At 42.3% G+C, this 21,498-nt stretch overlaps 1 protein-coding gene across 3 annotated transcripts in view; it reads left to right on the top strand.

The window, feature by feature from the left end:
• GAD1 (glutamate decarboxylase 1) overlaps window positions 1-21,160 on the top strand; it is a 38,847-nt gene extending 17,687 nt beyond the window's left edge. For 2 of the 3 annotated variants that reach the window (XM_060151440.1, XM_060151439.1), the window contains exons 6-16: window positions 4,697-4,809; window positions 5,953-6,068; window positions 6,149-6,228; window positions 6,453-6,507; window positions 7,801-7,917; window positions 9,118-9,182; window positions 12,613-12,691; window positions 13,838-13,987; window positions 16,092-16,199; window positions 17,891-17,980; window positions 19,549-21,160. In XM_060151440.1, coding sequence (XP_060007423.1) covers window positions 4,697-4,809; window positions 5,953-6,068; window positions 6,149-6,228; window positions 6,453-6,507; window positions 7,801-7,917; window positions 9,118-9,182; window positions 12,613-12,691; window positions 13,838-13,987; window positions 16,092-16,199; window positions 17,891-17,980; window positions 19,549-19,722 — 1,147 coding nt within the window. In that variant the 3' untranslated portion in view covers window positions 19,723-21,160. Of the gene's footprint in view, window positions 1-3,109; window positions 3,147-4,696; window positions 4,810-5,952; window positions 6,069-6,148; window positions 6,229-6,452; window positions 6,508-7,800; window positions 7,918-9,117; window positions 9,183-12,612; window positions 12,692-13,837; window positions 13,988-16,091; window positions 16,200-17,890; window positions 17,981-19,548 lie in introns of those variants that run through there. The other variant, XM_060151441.1, reaches the window with a different exon arrangement.
• The last annotated feature ends 338 nt before the right edge of the window (window positions 21,161-21,498 follow it).

The raw sequence follows: 21,498 nt of genomic DNA, 5'->3' as shown, positions 1-21,498 counted from the left end.
CTGAAGAAGTAATAACTATTATCTAGAAATTGTTCTAAGCCAGTTCCCCTGGAAGATCATGAACTGTGGCAGCACTGTCAGGAGGTTATGCAGAAATTTGCTCCCTTGTGACAAGTCCTTCTCCAGCTGGGAACAGTGTTCACAATAGGCCTGGGAAAGAATGGCAAAAGGATCTTTTTTGGCAGAGTAGGATTTAATTAGTGATACACTCATTTTTTGGACCTGTACTTCATTGAGTTTGGATGGCACTGGTAATAGAGAATAATAACTACATTCCTCAGTATACCCTCCCTAAAAGAACTATCCAATATTTTAATCCAAGTGGCAAAGTGTAAGGTATCTGATGGTTAGAATAGAAGGAACATTTATGCCCATGCTTTCACACCCACCTGTGCATTCAGCTTTGAGATATATTCTTCCAAGCTAGGATTCAGTGAAGATGCAAAGAAAACGTCACCAATGTGTAGTTGGCCATGGCATGTACAGCTCTTTTCTTCCAAAACACGGGCACCGAGCAGGTGTAAACAACAGCCTACCCTCAAGCACCTGACGGTAATACATAATCCTAGTGGCAAGATCTATCACAGCCCTTTGTTATGAGGTTATGATTTCAAGTATCTAGCACTTTATTTTCATAGAAATTACACAGGAGAAATTTTGTATGGGGGTTATCAGTCATTTTACACTAGTAGGCAGGTCGTTACAGAGGAGCCTGCAGTAAGTAGTTCTCATTTGTCATAGAAAAGCAGCTGTGATGTAAAGGACATGGAATTCCAGCTTGGAAACATCCTACATGTGAGATCTTGAAACAACTCACTGAATTTCTCTGAACCCCAGTTTCTTCTTCAGAAAAATGAAGAATAATTGCATCCACCTTACATAGTGATTCTGAAGACTAAAACAGACACCAGTCTTAAGTGCCCAGTGTATACAAGGTACAATGCACACACCCAGGAAAGGCAGCCAACCCATAGGTCACTGTTGCCATTTGCAACCCCTCCCTTCAACTTCCCAGCTCTTTTGTTTCTGTCTCTCGTCATCTCTGGACACCAAAGGGGCTCACTAAGCTCCCCCTCAGGTGTGTTATCTTTTAAGGTAGAGATGGGCCACCCACCACATCCATAAGGAGGATAAAATCTAAGAGGAGTGTCAAGTTAGAGAATCAACATAGAAAATTATTTCTTCCTCTCGTTAAAGAAGTTCCTGGTTTGGCAGTCACCAGGGATGCAGGATCCTTGTGCCTTCCTGGTTCATACTGAGGCATGTGGCTCTCATCTTCAAAGTTACTTCATGGTGCAAACTAGCTGCTGGAGTTCCAGCCATCATTTATGTGTTCCAGATCTCAGGAAGGAATGCAGGCAGAGGGAGGAAGGAGGAAGGAAGGAAAGAAAGAAAAGAGGGAAGGAGGAAGGGCAAAAGGGAAACACACTCTTTCCTTCTAAGAAACCTTCTCAGAAGCTCCACAAGACATTTCTCATAGCATCTCTTTAGCTAGAACTTAATCCAATGGCCACACCTAGGGAGGCTAGAAAATACAGTCTTTGATCTGGATGAACTGCAACTCCAAATAAAATTGAATGAAGGAAGGGAAATTTTGATACTGGTTAGCAACCAGCAGATTCTGCCATCAGAGAAAGTCAGCTTAACAATCAATTTGCCTCCGTTAATCCCACTGGGAAGGTGAGTTGAACTACTAAAACAGGGCTGACTCACTACCCTACTCAGAATATAAAAACTCTCCTTTAGTGTCACTCCCTGAATGTCACAATCATACTGTTTTTAAACCCTTACTTTCAATCCCATGTTCTTATGCTTCAACCTAGAGCTTTTAGCAGGTTTAGTTTCTTATCCTCCGATTCTGAAATGTCATCTTGTACTATGACTTTAGCATCAAACTAGCTTCTTCTGAATCCAAACTAGCTTCTTTCATCTCTTGCCTTTATCCACTTTCATCTGTCATTTACGGAAGGGGTACCAAACCTGGAGTCCCAGTTGCAAGAGGAGACTCTCCTACAAATGTATACAAAATGATGTGCATATCCTCATTTTCTTCCTGGAGAGAGGGACCATAGCTTTCCTAGGAGTCCCAAAAGTGTCTGTGATCTCAATTAAGTTAAGAACCACTGCTCTAGGGTGAACTTCAAGGTCTTCTCTAAGGCTCTGGATGCAGGCAGACTCCCAGTTGTAAACACGGCTGAGGATGAGAAGGCAAGTTCAGAGGAAGTGTCAGGAATGGGGGCACCACGTTAGCCCATGTGTCAGGTCCGGCTGAGGATCAACAGCCGTGGGGCAATCTACCAGCTTCTAGGAGAGGGTGTCAGGACTAAGGTCACGAATCGGAATAAGCTTGGTGTTAGCTGTGGGGTAACTGATCCTTCAGACCCAGGCAGGGACTGTCAAATAGGATGCAGCTAAGGCCAAGATGCTGGATTCATCCTAGTAAGCTTCCTCCTCAAGGTTGGGAATTGTGTCTTATGACATCTTTGTCTCCGCAGTACGTAAAAAGCCATTTGGAAGAAAATAGTCATTCATTAAATATTTGTTGAACAGAACTGAAAGAAAGGTTTCAGAATCAGGAACCTGGCATAAGTAAGGAACCTGAGATAGATGAGATCAGATAATCTCACGATCAAACTCTCTAGACTCTTCCTCCTGATCCTGAGAGTAATAGCCATATTCCTGGTAAGAAGACTAATTCATGCAAACCTGGGCCCTAAATTGATTCAAATCCTGAAGTGGACCAACCCTCTGGCCTTCAACCCCATCCTTTCTCCCTTCCCCATGTGGTTCCTGCACTGACTTGACTCTGGTCCAGCTTTCATCCAATCCTTGATAAGGTTCTGATATTATGGTGTATGATTCCATTGGTTCCTTGCCTTACCCTAGAGAGCCTTCTCATTCGGTACTGTGAGACTTAAACACACACACTGCCACCAGTACCTCTTCACCATGCAAACATTTTTGCCATTCCAACATTTCCAACAATCAGTGGCACTGTTGATAACGCATTTGTGCAAGAATGGTTAGAACCACATCATGAGTTTGCCCCTTGGTACACTCAGCAGCACAGGCTAAACCAGGAACCCTTCTCTTCTTCTTCCTTTATCAGGCCATCAGACATGAGGGAGTGTTGGTTGCTACGGTGATGGGGCTCAGAGCAGAACCAAAGCATGATTGTGACCTCCAGAGGTGATGGTAACTGAACACATGATTTCCAAGGGTCTTCCTCCTAAATTTCAAGGTTCCTCCCAAGGAAAATGGACATATTCTTTTTGCAAACAAAATTCTTCTATGAGGAGATATACCCTGAGGATCCTTCAGGATCTTTTTGTCCTCTTTTACCACCATGTGATTAATTTGATTATTTTTCTCCATGATTAAAATTTAGTACCTTCACCTGGGTCTTTGTACAACAATTGTTATTTCATCCTTGCAAATAGCTTCTCTAAATCATGAAGCCAGCAAAAATTCCCATTAATTCCCAGCATTGGCATTCAGCCTAAACACCCTAACCAGGGATGAAGTCTCCCCATATCACTGGGCTGAGTCAATCTAGGAATCTCCCTTCGGCGAGCACTGTCTGAGCCGAGCCCACAAACTCTAATGCTTAAGAAGGCCAAGTGAAAAGAAGAAAGACAAAGTCTCATAGTCAGTAAATATCTTTTTGTTTTCTGGTTTAATTTTCTGTAGATGGACCTTCTTTGATTTCTCTTAAGCCCTTTGCCTTGGTACCATGATTTTGTTTCAATGATTCGTCACCAGACTGTGTTTTGAATGGCTTTGAGAAGAGCATGGCTCGCTACTTTTAAGTCCGTTAATTAGAAGACAAAGCTAACCTACCAGAATATCTTGATGCCCACAGTTAGCTGTGTATGCCAGTTGACATTCTTCTTGTTTTTTTGTAATTGGTAATTAGAAAATCATCACTTACAATTATTCTTGACAGATATCGATTTCAGAGAATTATAGAAGCATTGCTGTCCTTAGGGATTATCAGTAGAAAAACCATGTAGATAATTATATTGAGATCTTTAAAACCTAGGTCAATACTTCCAATTATCTTCATGGTTAGCTTTCAGGTATTTACATTGTTTTTAAAAGATAGACTTTTTGGGAATTCCCTGATGGTCCAGTGGTTAGGACTCCGTGCTTTCACTGCTGAGGGCGCGGGCTCAATCCCTGGTCGGGGAACTAAGATCCTGCAAGCCACCTACCTCGGCCAAAAAAAATTAAAATATAGACTTTGGCTCTGGGTTTTATAAATTCTACAAGTGTGAAGTTGGCAATCAGTTTTTTTTAAAATGTTGCAAACCATTTATATAGAATTTAGAATACATTTTTTCAATTAGCATTTGCATCACCCTACAATCTTAGAGGTGAAAGGGACCCAGAAAAGTCATTTTCTTTCCTTCTGTTTCTCTGGGTGGACCACACCTAAGACATTCTGTTGAGATGAAAGTCTGTTTTGCTGGTGAAGAATCACAGAGCAGGTACTTCCACCACCTCTCTCGATAACCCAGGCTGCTTTCTGACATTTTATGATTGATGACAGTGCATTTCCAGGAAATTAATTGTTTTAGTGGTTTTAAACATCTTTTATTCGAACCCAAGTCCAAATGCTAAACCAGTTATGTGTGTTCCCCAAATAAGTGGTTTGACTTCTTTATTTTCATTCTTTTTCTCACCACCTTTCCAGGTTTACATATGAAATTGCACCAGTGTTTGTCCTCATGGAGCAAATAACACTTAAGAAGATGAGAGAGATAATTGGATGGTCAAGTAAAGATGGTGATGGGATATTTTCTCCTGGTAGGTTTCTGTTCTCTTTCCCTGGCTCTCCTCAAGGTTTGCAGTATGGGTCCTTGGGGTCCATGAGAACACTGAACACAAAGTGAGTTTGTAGAAGAATAACAGTTTTTTCAATAGTCCTGCCTTCTTACCTTTGTCAGAGTGAAGGCTAGCAAGCATGCTACATTCTATGTGGACTAACCAACAAAGGCTGTGCCTAAACCTGTACTCACTGGCAAAGGCTGTGTCTAAATCATGCTAAACAATTCTGGTCTGTCGATAGCAGTTTGATTAAGCTGGGGATCAGAGAATCAAGATTATCAGTGGACAGATCAGTTTTGGCCAAAATAGTATATCTACTTTAAATCTCTAGTTCAATATAGATACAATAAGAATCTTTAAAACAAGGACAGATAATCTTGTAGAAGGGAGGGAGTTTGGAGTGGTGTCAGAGACAGTGTGACTGTGTACAAAGGGAAGAGAAAAAATAAAAATTGCAATTGTTCAGGCAACTGAATCAGTCCATGAATTTGCCTGTTTGTCAGGTAACTGATGCAAACATGACTTGTTTGTGTTGGCCAGACGTACCTAGTTACCTCAGTTCTCCTTGCATCTTGATTTAAGTAAACACGAGTTTGGTTTTATTTTAATACACTTGGAGTTCTTCTAAATGACTCAATAACTCAGTTGGGCTGTTCTTTGAGGAGAGTATCCAGGCAATGTCACTGTTTCCTTCCATAGGCTCTATTACTCTCTCTTCCTCTGTCTTTCTGACTCAGAGAAAAGATTCATCTTTGTTCAGTAAATAGATTGAGCAGAAAATGGAAGCAGGAGGGTTGTAACTCACCTATCTCTTTGCAGCCGCTGCTTCTGCCACCCCTTATATTCCTGTCTAGGCTTCGAGGTGGGACAGGCACCAGAGTACGTGAATCACCTCCAGCCAAATTGCCTAAATGGCTTTGGTAATAAGTGTGATTATTTGTATCTCCAGGGCAAAGGGACCAGAGGGAAGCCCTGGCAATAGGGAAGCCAGCAAAACCTATCACGATATTGTCCTTCCCCTTTCTGACCTCCCTTGTCTCTTGAGACACCACGTCAGCCTTTTTTGTTAGAAACAGTAATGAGGAAGTCCCAACAGCTCCCAATGTGTCTGCTTGCCGATAGGGGGAGCCATATCCAACATGTACAGCATCATGGCGGCTCGCTACAAGTACTTCCCGGAAGTTAAGACAAAGGGCATGGCAGCCGTACCCAAGCTGGTCCTCTTCACCTCAGAACACGTGAGTTGGGTGCTCTTGCACATGGATTGTGGTGTTTTCCAAGGGACTGTCTAACATCTAACCTCCAGCCTCTGTTGCAGAGTCACTATTCCATAAAGAAAGCTGGGGCTGCACTTGGCTTTGGAACCGACAATGTGATTTTGATAAAGTGCAATGAAAGGTAGGCAGGGGAGAGTGAATATTAGGTTCTTGATGTATTAAATGTGCTCATCTGTTAAATTTGTTTTATTGTGCTTAAGGACTGACTCAGTACAGTGTGCCAAGCTGCTAATGGTCTGTTGAAAATATCTCATTAAATTACTTTTTGCTGCTGTTGAAGTTTTTTTCCATGTGCAATCTCACTGATTGTTCATTTTAATTTCTCTCCTTTTACAATAATTACAGGGGGAAGATAATTCCAGCTGATTTAGAGGCAAAAATTCTTGAAGCCAAGCAAAAGGTATGTACTCTATGGTGCATCTAAACTCTGGTGAATATTGATTTTTTAAAATACCTTCTTTCTGCCCTAGACAATAAAAGTGTTTGATAATATAAGAGATAATTTTATTGTGTTTCTAAAATTCTTTTCTCAGATGTTTGCTTATTTTCAACTTGTGTGATGACATGGCTTTAAAGCTGTGTCTACACAATATCAATTTTTTTTGAAAAGTGGAAAATTCAGTCATTAAACCACTTGTTCTGTCTTCACTGCACCAAATGACTAGTTTGATGTACTTCAGTAAATCCACTATCCGCGTCTCATGAAGATGCAGCCTAATTGAGGTTTTCACTTGCTACTTGTTAAGTATAATCTCATTTTAACAAGTATCATTTAAGGTTAGGATTCTATTTAGCAAACTGCTTGCATGCCCTGGCAGTTGGCCCATGATACTTGGTGAATCCAGCCTCAATAAATTCTCTTAAACAGAAAAATCGCATAGAACAGATATATGCACAAGGCACTGCCAAGTAGCTGTCAGGCCATTTACCAACTCATTGTTGTTTTGGTTACATTCTTGTACCTCCTTCTCTAACTATGGTTGTTTGCCAGGTCTCAGCAGAGGAGACAGAAATGTCGCTAGGACTGAGCAAGGGGCAGAGGAGGAACTCCTAGAACTCATAGACTTCCCCAACCCTGTCTGAGCTCTATTACTTCACTTTCTCATTTATTTCTTGTTCACACCAAAATTTTACTGTATCTACTCTTAGGGAAACAGTGTATAGACCTGTTTTCAATAACCAAACAATGCTTCAGTATTATTATTATTACTTCAGTATTATTATTACCTCAATACACTTAGAACAGCACAGCTTCTAAAATGTAGAATGTCCAGATGATACTCAGATACCTGCCCATCACTCCACTTACTACTCTTTCCTGCTTTATTGTTTGCCATAGAACTTATCACTACTAAACATGCTATTTATTTTGCTTATTCAATTTTGTTGACTGTCAGTCACTCCCGACAAGAATGCAAACTCCGCAAGGACAGAAATATTCGTCTTTTGTGCTCACTGCTGTATTCCCAGCATCCACAACAGGGCCTGGCACATGAAAGTCTTCAAAAATGTTTGTTGAATAAATGAAGGAATGAGTGAATGAGCTAACAGAGAATAGTCCCAGATATAGTATCTGATAACACACCAGCTTAGCTGATCTCTGCTGGAAATAAATGCTACAGTAATTCTTCTCCTTCATGTGGAAAGGAGGGAGGTTAGAAAGACTAATCAGCTTGTCCCTCTTACCTTATAGGGATACATTCCTCTGTATGTCAATGCAACTGCCGGCACGACTGTTTATGGCGCTTTTGATCCCATACAGGAGATTGCAGATATATGTGAGAAATACAACCTCTGGCTGCATGTCGATGTAAGCGCTGTAACTCAGAGTGGCCTGGTCCCGTCGGGGGGGTGGAAGCAGCTCTGCTTTATAATTTGCCTCCAGCTTCTCCCATTGCCTCTCTCTCCACTACATTTCTCTGGCCCCTAGCAGGCCATTCATGACAGGTGCACACCACACACCTGTCCATCCTCTGGGGCTCACCCAGTCCTTACTGGCCAATTGCTGTCATCTGTGATTCATCCTAGAATTTCATCTCTGTCACTTTCCCGGAAAGCTTTTGTCTGAACAAATGTCTAAGAGTGAAGGACAACTGATTTCAGAGGGAAAAGATGTAAGATACAACGTATAGAAAGTGGCCATGAGTCTGAATCTGGGCACTCAGCTATCTGCCTTCAGTCCAGCCATCTATGACACTTTTCTTCCAAAAAAAAAAAAGGAAGGAAGGAGAAAGGAAGAAAAGAAGAAAGAAAGAAATGCATATCTGGTACATGTAGGAAAAATAAGGCAGCATATTTTGGAAGGTGTTATCAATTAAGAGATTTAGTTCCAAATTTTCCTAGGAACATAAGAGATACGTTTTCACATGTGTGACTGGATGTGTTTTTTCCTTTTTCTCTCTCCATTCTCATATGGGTTTAACTTCTCACAACTAGACAGTGGGGTGATCTGCCCTGCTATTGGACAAATGATAACAAAGGCTGTTCGTGTGTCACATGGTGTCCCAAGATATTCGATCCCCATGCATCAGAGGATGCATAAAAATGTCTTGCTATTGCAGGAGTGGTTGTGGGACCTCCAAGCCCACCAGGGCTGCTGCCTTGTGAGTTTTTCAGGAGCCCTTAGAATTCTGCTCTGGGCAGAATCAGACAGCAGTCCCTAGTCCTTTGTGTCGCTCCCGGAGCTCCGCCCCTTGTCTCCTCAAGTGTCCCTGGCTTTCCAGAGCACTTTGGGCCTTGGGTCTCAGCACCACAGACTCAGCCCCTATTTACCTGTATCACTTGCACTGCGACTCTGACGTTAACCAGGAGGAACTTTTGAAGAAGTGATAAACGATGAATAAGCACAACTGCCCCTGGTGGAACAGTCAGCGTGGGTTCCATTTGTCAGAGAAGCTCACGCTTTTCGCTGTTTACATTCTCGCTCATGTTTCGCTAGAGATGTGAAGTGACCGGGCGTGGACTCCTCAGCGCCACCTCCCTCTCCCTCTCTTTTTCTCTGTCCTCACAGGCTGCCTGGGGTGGCGGGCTGCTCATGTCTCAGAAGCACCGCCATAAACTCAGCGGCATAGAAAGGTAAGGGCTGAGCACAGGGCCTCCCTCCGTTCAGGCCATGCAACACGCTGTGCCGCTGAGTCCCTAATGTCCCTGCCCTGATTCCCAACGTCTTATTCACTCTAAGCTCACTTTTGTTCAGTAGGCACTTATTGAGCACTTACTGTATGCCAGGCACTGGGAAATTAAAGATGATGGATTTCCCGGTCAAATGAGTTCTCGCCTCAATTCACGATTTGGAAAGAGAAAAAAACAAGTATGCAGATAGTTACCACACCATGTGATATGCTCAACAACAGATGTGATTGCAAGGTGCCCGGGTAGGAGAGAAGAGAGACTTACCAGTGTGGGGATTTGGAGGCTAAATGGGAGTTTGTCAAGGGCACAGAAAGGGGTGCTGATTTATTTCATTCTTTATTCTCACTAAGCTTACGTTTCCCATTAAGCTGGGAAAAGGGTAAGACACTCAGCTTACCTAACTTGTCTCATGAACAAAGATATTTCATCTGCCAAGCCATGCTATTTTAGACAGTGTAGTTGGAGGCCTTTCTGAGGAGGAGGCGGTTCAGCAGATACTGGGATAAAGGGAGAGAGGAAGCATGAATACAAGGAAGAGTGTTCCAGGCAGTGGGAAGGGCAAATGCAAAGACCCTGAGGTAGGACTGTTCTTGGCAAGTTGGAGGAAGGACTGTCACCGAGACCATTGTGGCTGGAGCAAAGTGAGAGCAGTGAGAGCAGACCGAGGGTGGAGAAGTGGACGGAGAGCAGGCGTCAGGGAAAGCACTCCAGTGGCTTCAGTGTTTGTTACCTCTCCTGTGCCTCTTCCCTTGCATTTCAGTTTTTTGTGTTTTTTTGTTTTGTTTTTGTTTTTGTGTGCGGTACGCGGGCCTCTCACTGTCGTGGCCTCTCCCTTTGCGGGGCACAGGCTCCGGACGCGCAGGCTCAGCGGCCATGGCTCACGGGCCCAGCCGCTCCGCGGCACGTGGGATCTTCCCGGACCGGGGCACGAACCCGTGTCCCCTGCATCGGCAGGCGGACTCTCAACCACTGCGCCACCAGGGAAGCCCGCATTTCAGTTTTGAAAGGCCAGTATTGAAGCGAGTGAGACTGACTCGTTGAAGCATAGTTATATGACCCTTAACTTGGAGGACAAGATCTTAAATGTAGATAAGCCAGTCCAGCTGTACTTTAGATTTCTCAGGCAATTTCCATTTTCTATCTTTGAGTCAAGAAAAACTTGAAAAATTTTGCACTAGACTTTTTCTTTTCTGACATTTTAAAGTACATATGTCTTCTGAAGGACATTGAATCCACGTCATGTCTTATTACTTTCCACCTATAGCACCAAAGAATCATTTACTTCAGACCTTTAGGACATTCAAAAAACATTTAAGACATTTTGTGAGATCTATGTATAACTGGTTTTTTTAAACTTATTTATTTATTTAATGTTCTGGTCTGCGTTGGGTCTTCGTTGCGGTGTGCGGGCTTCTCATTGAAGTGGCTTCTCTTGTTGCGGAGCACGGACTCTAAGTGCACGGGCTTCAGTAGCTGTGGCACGCAGGCTCAGTAGTTGTGGCTCACAGGCTCTAGACCACAGACTCAGTAGTTGTGGCACACGGGCTTAGTTGCTCCGCGGCATGTGGGATCTTCCCGGACCAGGGCTCGAACCTGTGTCCCCTGCATTGGCAGGCAGATTCTTAACCATTGCTCCACCAGGGAAGTCCCTATGTGTAATTGTTTAATGATTCAGTGAATGATAGCAATGAGAAAATGGATTAAATTCACTACCTTCTAAATAAGGCTTGACAGGGATTTTTTATTTTAATAAATTTATTTATTTTTGGCTGTGCTGGATCTTTGTTGCCATGCGCGGGCTTCTCATCACAGTGGCTTCTCTTGCTGTGGAGCACAGGCTCTAGGCGCACAGGCTTCAGTAGTTGTGGCTCGCGGGCTCTAGAGCGCAAGCTCAGTAGTTGTGGCACACAGGCTTAGTTGCTCTGCAGCATGTGGGATCTTCCTGGACCAGGGATTGAACTCGTGTCCCCTGCATTGGCAGGCAGATTCTTAATCACTGCGCCACCAGGGAAGTCCGACACTGACGTTTTTTAATGAAATAAACATTTAGTCAACTTTTCTTAGAACTTTTCACAGTCTCTTTCATAAAGGTTTTCTTTATTATGCACATGGGGGAAAGTACATCAGGGCTTTCTTTCTTCTCCTTGAGATACAACGTACGCCTGTGGTCATGTATACACTAAATTATTTTCCCTCTTATGCACCTAAGCAAGATGAAGAGGTTAAAAATTCACAGCAGGAATTTAGCTCCAGGGAGAGCAGAGGCAGTATAATTCCGAGCCAGTTGCTATGTCTGGGGAAAACATCCTTCACAGGTATTAAAGCATAGAGCCCAGCTGTGGGCTAGGCCATTGGAAAGGAGCTACCTAAGCTTTAATCATCATACATTACAGTTGTTTCCCTAATGTCCTAGCTAGTGTGCTCCTTAACCATTTAATTGTGTCTGACGGAGTGTTGTGGTTGCTAGGAGACCATGCTTGTTAAGCTATCATTGCAGCCTAAACAGGCAAGATTCTGTTTATTTAGCATTTAAACAATGCTGCTAAGTAGCCAAAGTCTAGAATTGTCCAACGGATCCTTGCTTTTATGTGTCAGTCTTCATACTACCTTATAAGCAGGTAGGTCAGCGTCACCAGTCCAATTTATTAGTAAGAATGGGAAGGCAGAAAGAAGCTGAGTCTGTAGCCTAGAGGGAGGCAGTCTAGTGGAGAGGATATGAACACTGGCTCGACAGTTACACTCCCTGAACTTGAATCTTGGCTCCAGCGCTTCCCAGCTGTGTGACTTTGGGTGATGTATTGAACCCTTTTGTGCCTCAGTCTCTCCACCTAAAATAGGGGTGATAATAGTCCCTATATGATAGGATTGTTGTGAGAATTAAGTATTCAAGCATGGTTATTAGCATTATATATTTACTAACTCATTTTATTCAATTCCTTGAGGCAGATACTGTTCTCCCCACTTTACGGACAGGAAAACTGAGGCTCAAAGGAGTTATGTAACTTGCCCAAACTAGCAAATGTCAGAGCCAGGTTTCGGACTTGGGTACTCTGGCTCCAAAGCTTGAGCCCTCAACCATGACACTGCACTGATAAATGCCTGTAACACTCTTAGAACAATAGGATACATAATAAGTGATGTTCATAAATGTTAGGTAGTATTAATACAGTTATTTAGAAGAGGCAGTCTGCCACTTAGTGCTCTGAGACTGCCTGCAAAATATTTGTTTACCACTTGATTAGTCAATTTAGGGGACGAGGTGTCGAAAACTTGTCTTGACTTGAGTTGCGGTGGGTGATGTTTTCCTCAAGAGGACGGTTGCCTCTTGCCGACTCCTGCACCTCCTCCTCAGAGCATCATGTGTTTCTTTCAGGGCCAACTCAGTCACCTGGAATCCTCACAAGATGATGGGTGTGCTGTTGCAGTGCTCCGCCATCCTGGTCAAGGAAAAGGTCTGCCCTTCCCCCAAAGATGAGCTGGTGGCCTGCACACCCTTTAGAAGGCACAAAAAGAGAAAAGCATGGGTTTTTTTTTTTTTTTTTTTTTTTTTTTTTTTTTTACAGTACTGGCTGAGGAACTCACAAGATTGACAGCCCCACTGGGCCTGCCATGGCTGTTCTTTCCCACCTGCGCATGTTAGCCTTCGGCTAACCCAGCATATCCTGTTGGCCCTTGCTCTGAACCGTCCTTCTTCCTTGTTCAGCCCCCAGGGCCCTGCCAGTGATAGAAACTACAAGGGCATTATTTGAGTTTGTGGTCCCAAGAGCTGAAACAACTTACTTGGAACCACAACTACAAATGTCAACTTAGGGCAACAAGGAATGTTGACCAAAAAGCTTCTGTAAATGACAATAGTTGTATAACTTGCCCAAATTAGCAAACGTCAGCCGGATTTCAGACTTGGGTACTCTGGCTCCAAAGCTTGAGCTCTTAACCATGTCACCGCACTGACAAAATGCCGGTAAGGCACTTAGAACAATAGGTAGTATATTCTCTTCCTAAGAATCTAATAGGGCCCTGCCGTGGAGGGCCTTGTTCCTCCAGTAAAACTGTTGCACACTGAGGCGTCTTCAAAAGCCTGTCACCAACCCGTGGGGGCCAGTACCTGTACAAGCTTTTTACTCCACTCCTAAGTAGAGCGCCTGTTAACTTCATAGGAGCTCCCGGAAAGGATTGGAACACTTTTTAGGGGGTGCTTTGGCGGAGGAAAATTCTTCTACGCATGAAACTGTCCCACCCTCTACAGGAAGTTTATATCTCCAACCCCTGCTGACTGAATGCCCTAGCACTTCCAGTCTGTGAAATAACCGAAAACACCCATGGACGTTTCCAGATGCTCCTTAGAGGGACAGTAGGGTGGGCTCTTGTTGTTGGCATCTGAGACAAAAGATCGTTTTCCAATCAGAGTGATAGAGGAGAAGGGGCGAAGGGTTTTCCAAGGGTGATTTTGGAGAAGGACATCAGAACAAGTGCACGGCCTCATGAGACGTTAGAAGAAAGATTGTATGTGACCCTAAGTCCGGCCTGCCCTGTTTCAAAACCATCCACACCTCTGCCCTGTGAATACAGATGCACGCCTGTCTTGATTTCCATTACAGGGTATCCTCCAAGGATGCAACCAGATGTGTGCAGGGTACCTCTTCCAGCCAGACAAGCAGTATGACGTCTCCTACGACACTGGGGATAAAGCCATTCAGTGTGGCCGCCATGTGGACATCTTCAAGTTCTGGCTGATGTGGAAAGCAAAGGTACGAAGGAGGGCATTACAGGAAATAGAGCAGAAATGTAATTTGCACAGGCTAGCTGGCAAAAGTGAGGCAAAGATATATCCCAGATAATCCATTATGTACGAAATCAATATCTAGATAATTGAGTTAACTGTATTTTCTTTGCAAATGAAATCACTTTATCCCTTATGTCAAATTCTCTCTCCTTCCATTCAGTCTCCTCAATTTGAATTAGCATGACTTTTCTTATCACTTTCTCTTATAAGCACTAAAAATTTTGTCAAGATAAGGACTTCCACAGCAGTCCTTAGGGATGCTGAAATTGTTTAGTGCAGATGTAGAGAAAGAGATAAAGATAAAATTACTACATTATTCTGTGCAGAACCCTGAGTTCCTTTATATGGCCTCAAATCATGGCATATATATGACAGTTTTAAGTTCTCTTTAAATAATGGCTTTCCCATTATGTGTACTTCTATACTCTCTTCTAGAAAATGCATACTTTATTCTAAGAAATTCTAGACTGAGGCATGCTATGTCTGCATTCATCAGTCTTTCAGGATGCATTTCTGTGTCTAGAAAAAAAAGCAAACTACTGGAACTTCCCCCAGTGGGGGTGAGGGAGAGGAATACCATGGGACTATTTATTTCAAAAGTATTTGTATGCAATCAAGTAAGGGCAATTTTTATTTCACAGCTTTATATTGCAGCCATCGTTTTATTTTTCTACTGTTAAAGTAATTTAAATAAATTTCCATATATAAGATCGGGTCACCTAAAACCAAAACAAAAAAGGGTTTCCAGCCAAACATCTAGTCCAATGTTTTTTCTGTAAGAAGAATTTGATGGATTATTAGTTTTTTTCCTCATTAAGTTATTTTGTCTTAATATAGAAACAGTCTGAATTTGACTTCTACCACAAAATAATCATAGGTATTTTAAGCATATAAATAGTCATAAATTGCAACAAGAGAAAGAGCCCTATCATTCAGAAATATGATAACCACATGGCCTGTCTCAGTAATTTGTGCCTTGGTTTTGCCTGACAATAACCGCTTTGAACAGTCTGCTGGAAGTTTAGCTCAAAGAGTATTTATTGGTTACCGACGTGGGACCTGGTGCGGGCTTCCTTCCCAAGAAGAAAGTGGACTGGCCCGAGCGCTGCTCAGCGGCAGCTGCTGCTTTGCCAGTGTTGGGCTTGGCCCAGACACATTAGCAACCCACAGGCCTCGTGCATCTGCTCTCCTTGTTAACACCGACCCACTCAACACCCCCCATGCTGCTGTTACTAATCAGCCATGCTGGCTTTGGAAACTCATGCTCAATCAGTTTGTCAATAGATGGAGCTACTGCCATCTCAGGGCACATCCTGAGACCAGTGCTTCCCCATCTGCCTGCCTGCCTCTCACTAGAAAGGGGTAATACCATGTTACATGGAAGGTAGCCTGCCTGGGAGTGAGGGGGACGTGTTTGGCCAGGACTTCCTGCTGCGGAAGGTGGGTTCTAAAGTAGTATTTCTCCAACTATCTGTGGTGAAGAACCAGCTGGGGTGTTTTTAACCCCTCATAGACCAGTACGATAAATTGGTCTTCACTTAATTCATTTATTGTACACTACAATAAATGAATGGCTAGAAAGGTGAAATAAAAAGCCATACAAAGTATGAACACCGGTTTTAAAAATGCAGTTCAGTAGGCATAAAATTACTCTGTCAAGTGACCATAAAAGTTCCTTATTACTTAATCTCAATTTTTGGACTCATCTTATCATGGACTGGTTACATTTTGTGGACTGGCCTCAGTCCATAGACAACAGTTTGGGTGGCATTATCCTAAAGCAAACCAGAAATGGGCTTCAGACTGTGAATTACTAGCAAGAAGCTAAAAGCCCTGTTGAGAATAACTGCCCAGAGACTAGAGTGCCTTCAAAAGAGAGGAGGCACACTTTGTCGCATGCAGAGCTATGAGAAAGCCATACATATTTAGTGAGATGGTTCTTGCTAACCATCTCCAAGAATACTCTTACATATATTTCCGATAGACAAAGACAGCATAGCCCTCTCAATGCCATCACAGGGAAATTCAGCCTGTCACCAACAAACATGACTTTTCCTTTTTTAAAACAGGGCACAGTGGGCTTTGAAAATCAGATCAACAAATGCTTGGAGCTGGCAGAATACCTCTATGCCAAGATTAAAAACAGAGAGGAATTTGAGATGGTTTTTGATGGTGAGGTAAGTTATCATCCTGGACTAGATGTATAGCATTTCTGGAAAATCTCTTGAGGGAAGCTCCTGAAGCTGTAGTGTCTCCCACATTGCCAGAAGCTGCTTCTGAATTTTCATTCTAGCACTCTTCATTTACTTCCCTCTGTGTCCATGAATGTTTCTTCTGGTAGCATTGGGATGACTTTTCCCCTTCACCTCTTCTAGAAAAGATATAGTTCTCAGCCAGCCCTTCGTAGGCAAGAGGTGTTTCCTTGGCAGGTCTGAATCCTGTATAATTCTGGGGTCTTATTATGGTGTTGTACCTCCACGATAAAGTGTTCCTCAGTTCCAAGAAACTTATAGGATGGGTATATCCTTGTCTTCCAAGACTGGTTCTAAAATGAAGTTCTACTTTACAATAGATTCATTATGAAGAGAGCAAGATACAGTTGTCTCTGCCCTGAGTTCAGATCCGTATTGCACACAGTAAGGTACTTGTCATAGCAGTGTTGGCTGAGTGCCTGCGGTGTGCCTTGCCCCAGGCCAGGAGCTGGATTATAGTGTAGTGACCAAAACAGGTACTGTCTCTGCCCTGTTGGAGCTCGCAGTTGAATAAAGAAAGTTGGGGGCTTCCTTGGTGGCGCAGTGGTTGAGAGTCCACCTGCTGATGCAGGGGACACAGGTTCGTGCCCCGCTCCGGGAAGATCCCACATGCCGCGGAGCGGCTGGACCCGTGAGCCATGGCTGCTGAGCCTGCGCGTCCGGAGCCTGTGCTCCACGACGGGAGAGGCCACAACAGTGAGAGGCCCGCGTACCGCAAAAAAAAAAAAAAAAAAAAAAAGAAAGTTGGAATAGGAGCCAGTGCTGAACAAAAGGACATCCACTCATAATTCAGTGTAATAAAACACCACCTGCATTCAATTCAGTCTATTTATCAGGCACCTAAACTACTAGGAACACACCGGAGAGTCACCAACTGAGCAAAAGAGCCCTGAGCAGTTCAAATCAATCATACAGTGCTCATGCGTTTCACCTCTGGGACCTCACTCTCATCATTTACACTAATTTAAACATTCTACTAGCAGGTTAAAACAAATGTAATGTCTCTAGACCATGAGAGGCAGGCACAGTGATGGCAGACAGCAACTAGGAAGGAAACTGAAAAACTATAGCAAGAATACAGAAGGACTTAAAAAGCATGAGTCTTTAGGGCAGGAATGCTAAACAGTTCTAAGCATCTCAATAAGCCCTGTCTTATAGATTAGAACCGGTTTTAATTTTCATTATCATAATCCTGAGTCTTCAGAGAAGGTTCAGTATTGATAGAGTAAACTCAGAATATTCAGTACCAATAAAATTAACTATGTTTTGAGCATCTTCTAGACATGAGGCACTACAAAATGGCAAGATGGATAATACCCTTTTTTAAAATGACCCAAATGTAATTTTTTTAACCTTTCAGTGTTGAAAGGTGGGTACCTTTAGTCATCTAGAAAATGGGTTATGGGAAACAGTTCTCTTGTCAGATATGATGGGATTAACCAGGCTTTGTTCTCCCAAGTATAGAAGTAACATGAAGCCTTTTTTTTATCCTTTTTTTTTTTTGTCTGAGAGACTTCCACCAAGGGTCCATAGGGGTTTTGGGACAGCTTTCTCTCAAGTTCTCATAATTTTTCTGTTTTGTTTGTACGCATGCTTGTCTGTGAAAATCTCCACAGCCTGAGCACACAAATGTCTGTTTCTGGTATATTCCACAAAGCCTCAGGGGCGTTCTGGATAGCCCTGAGCGCCGGGAAAAACTACACAAGGTATGGAATCACTCCTTGTCTCATCTAACCCTCTGCAATTTCTCTGGCTAGTCAGAAGATCCTCACTCTGATGTGTCTTTCTAACGGAGGAGAAATAAAAGCTAAAGGCTTGGGGTGGTAGGGAGACATCTTGTTATAGTCTTCTTGGGTCTGAATTGTCCCCTCACTGCGGCTCAGATCAGTGGGAACCTCTGGAGGACGCATCCCTGCCTTAGGTTGGTGTTCGTCATTAGAGGGGTCATATGCAGCACAGTTGAATAATATACATATTCCTAGGAACTTTTGTATTAAACTATGTCTGTTAAAATATCTTTTACTAAGTTCAAGGCTGTTCTAATGCTGATTCATTCTAGTTGTCGGTTTCTATATCTAGTTTATATATTACTTATAGTTGTTTGTATTGTATTTAATTTATATACTATTTCATTCATCTAACCATTCAGCAAATATTTGTTGAGCAGAGTCCATGTGCCAGACAGTATCCTAGGCACTGGATTATACAGAAGCCCTAATTTGTGTTGTTGCCCATGTGAATTTTTTTGGTTTTGATTTTGAATTTATTATCATTGTCCTATGTCCGACTTTCAAAATTCAGTTGCGCAGTGCTTTCTGTAGGAATATGTGATTGGGTAGACTTAAATAGTCATTAGAGGCCATCATCAAAAAGCCTACAAATAATAAATGCTGGAGAGGGTGTGGAGAAAAGGGAACCTTCCTACACTGTTTGTGGGAATGTAAATTGGTGCAGCTACTATGGAGGTTGCTTAAAAAAACTAAAAATAGGGTTACTATATGATCCAGCAATCCCACTCCTGAGCATATATCCAGAGAAAATTCTAATTTGAAAAGATACGTGCACCCCAATGTTCATAGCAGTAGTATTTACAATAGCCGAGACACGGAGACAACCTAAATGTCCATAGACAGAGGAATGGATAAAGAAGTTGTGGTACATATATACAATGGAATATTACTCAGCCATAAAAAAGAATGAAATAATGCCATTTGCAGCAACATGGATGGACCTAGAGATTATTGTACTAAGTAAATCAGACAGAAAAAGATAAATATCACATGGAATGTGAATGTGGAATCTAAAAAAATGATATAAATGAACTTACAAAACAGAAACAGACTTCACAGACATAGAAAATAAATTTATGGTTACCAAAGGGGAAAGGGGATGGGAGAGGGATAAATTAGGAGTTTGGGATTAGCAGATACAGACTACTTCATATAAAATAGATAAACAACAAGTTCTTACCATATAGCACAGGGAACTACATTCAATGTCCTGTAATAACCTATAATGGAAAAGAATCTGAAAAAGAATATATATATATGTGTGTACAACTGAATCACTTTGCTGTCCATCTGAAACTATCACAATGTTGTAAATCAACTACATGTCAATTTAAAAAATTAGTCACTAGATATTAGCCAAGGAAGAAACTTGTACAAGTAATAAAAAGAAAATTGCTCTTTTTTCCAACTAAGAAATGGGTTGCATTTTGAAAAAGAGCATGGTATATCAGTCTTGAGTTTTGTTTTGTGTTTTCCCTCACAAGGTGGCCCCGAAAATCAAAGCCCTGATGATGGAGTCTGGCACGACCATGGTTGGCTACCAGCCTCAGGGGGACAAGGCCAACTTCTTCCGGATGGTCGTCTCCAACCCAGCCGCTACCCAGTCTGATATCGACTTCCTCATTGAGGAAATAGAGAGGCTGGGCCAGGATCTGTAATTGCCGTCCATAGAACATGAGTTTCTGGGACTTCCCTTTCCCCTCTGGTATTCTAGGACAAACTCTATATGTTGCTGAAACACATAGGCCATTTCATTGAGGGAAAACATAATATCTTGAAGAATACTGTTAAAACCTTACTTAAGCTTGTTAGAGTTAGCAGGAAATGATGTTCTTTTTCAAAAGTTGCACATTAGGAGCACAGTATATATGTACAGCTATATATACCTCTCTCTATAAATATATGTCTGTATAGTGAGTGTGGCTTAGTAATAGATCACAGCATGTCTCCCACTCCAAGAGAATTCACTTTACCTTCAGCAGTTACTGAGGGCCAAACATGCTGCAAACCAGCTTGCGCAACAACCCCAGGAAAGATGTTTTTCAAAATGCCAGGTGTCGGGGACCAAGGGAAATGCTGTTGGCAGGAGTTGACTTCATTGTCGGTATTTCTCCCGCCTGAAGTGATGATGGATGAGAAAAAGCACCACTGGCTGACAAGAGTCCCGCCCTTCCCATTAGTATCCTGTGAGGGGAAAACAGTAGCAGAGTCATTGATTGTTTCAGGTGTACTATTGCTGTATTTTTAGAGATTAAGTTGTATAGATTGTGGATATTTCTGTTGTCTGACCTTGGGGCGGAGTGGAAGAACACATGTAATGATTTCATTGACTGTTTAATAGTAGGTATATGAAATATTTGCTTATTTATATTCAGAGATTTACCATGTTAAAGAGGCGTCTTGTATTTTCTTCCCATTTGTAATGTATCTTATTTATATATTAATGCAGTAAGTTCTAAAAACTGATTATGGTATTTTCGTGCACTTGTGAGCCAAAGAGAAAAGATTAAAATTAGTGAGACTTGTATTTATATTAGAGTGCCCTTAAAATAATGATTTAAGCATAAGTTTACTGTCTGTAAGAGAACTCTGATACTGTACATAACGTATATATGGAAATCCTGTTACTTACATAGCATCTGCTCTTCTGTTACCCTCTCTGTCTGGCTATATGTCTGGTGTTCTCTACGCTTTTCTAGTAACTGTTGCGTAATAACTAGATCCCCTGTAATTTTGTAGTAGCTCATGACCAATCTCTGTGACTTGCTTAGCACAAACCTAAGGCAATGTTTCCGAAGACCTTCTGAAGTCGGATAAACTGACCAGGCTCACAACTGTTTTTGAAGAAAGGAAATTCACACTGTGCGTTTTAGAGTATGCAAGAAGAATATAAACAAATAAAAATATTCTCCATGGAGAATTTGAAAAAAATTTTCTTTTAGTATCTGTTTCATGCAGAAAGAGAGGTTTCCAGTTATAGTTACGGGGATCACCACAGCCCATTCACTCTCCACTAGCTGACTTTAGGTGATGCTCAGTACCTTTATTAAGTTGCAACTCAACCCACAGTCTTAGGTTCCCAAGCCCCTTGTCTAAAAATCATTGGGATTCTAATTAAATAAAATTTGCAATTCACACCTGGAAAAAGAAAAGCCATTCCTGTTTTTCATTTTCCTATCTGCATCTTGGAGTTCCATTCATTCAGTTACTCAACAAATGTTTTCTTCCTCTATAGCAGGCAGTGTTCTAGCACTAGGTAGGGTTGCAGAGGTGTGCATGGCAGACAAATTTTCCTTCTCGTGGGGATCTTCCATCACTTGGTGTCTGTGGTATCTGAATACGTCTGAGAGCACAGAATTGTACCTTCCTGCTGTTTATGCTTGTACAGTGGGCCCAGTTCACTTCCTCAGGAAACATATTTTGGTGCTGAATCA

The sequence above is a fragment of the Lagenorhynchus albirostris genome, chromosome 6 (genome assembly GCF_949774975.1).
Source record: "Lagenorhynchus albirostris chromosome 6, mLagAlb1.1, whole genome shotgun sequence".
NCBI classification, from domain to species: domain Eukaryota; kingdom Metazoa; phylum Chordata; class Mammalia; order Artiodactyla; family Delphinidae; genus Lagenorhynchus; species Lagenorhynchus albirostris.
This window is presented reverse-complemented; position numbering and strand designations above follow the sequence as displayed.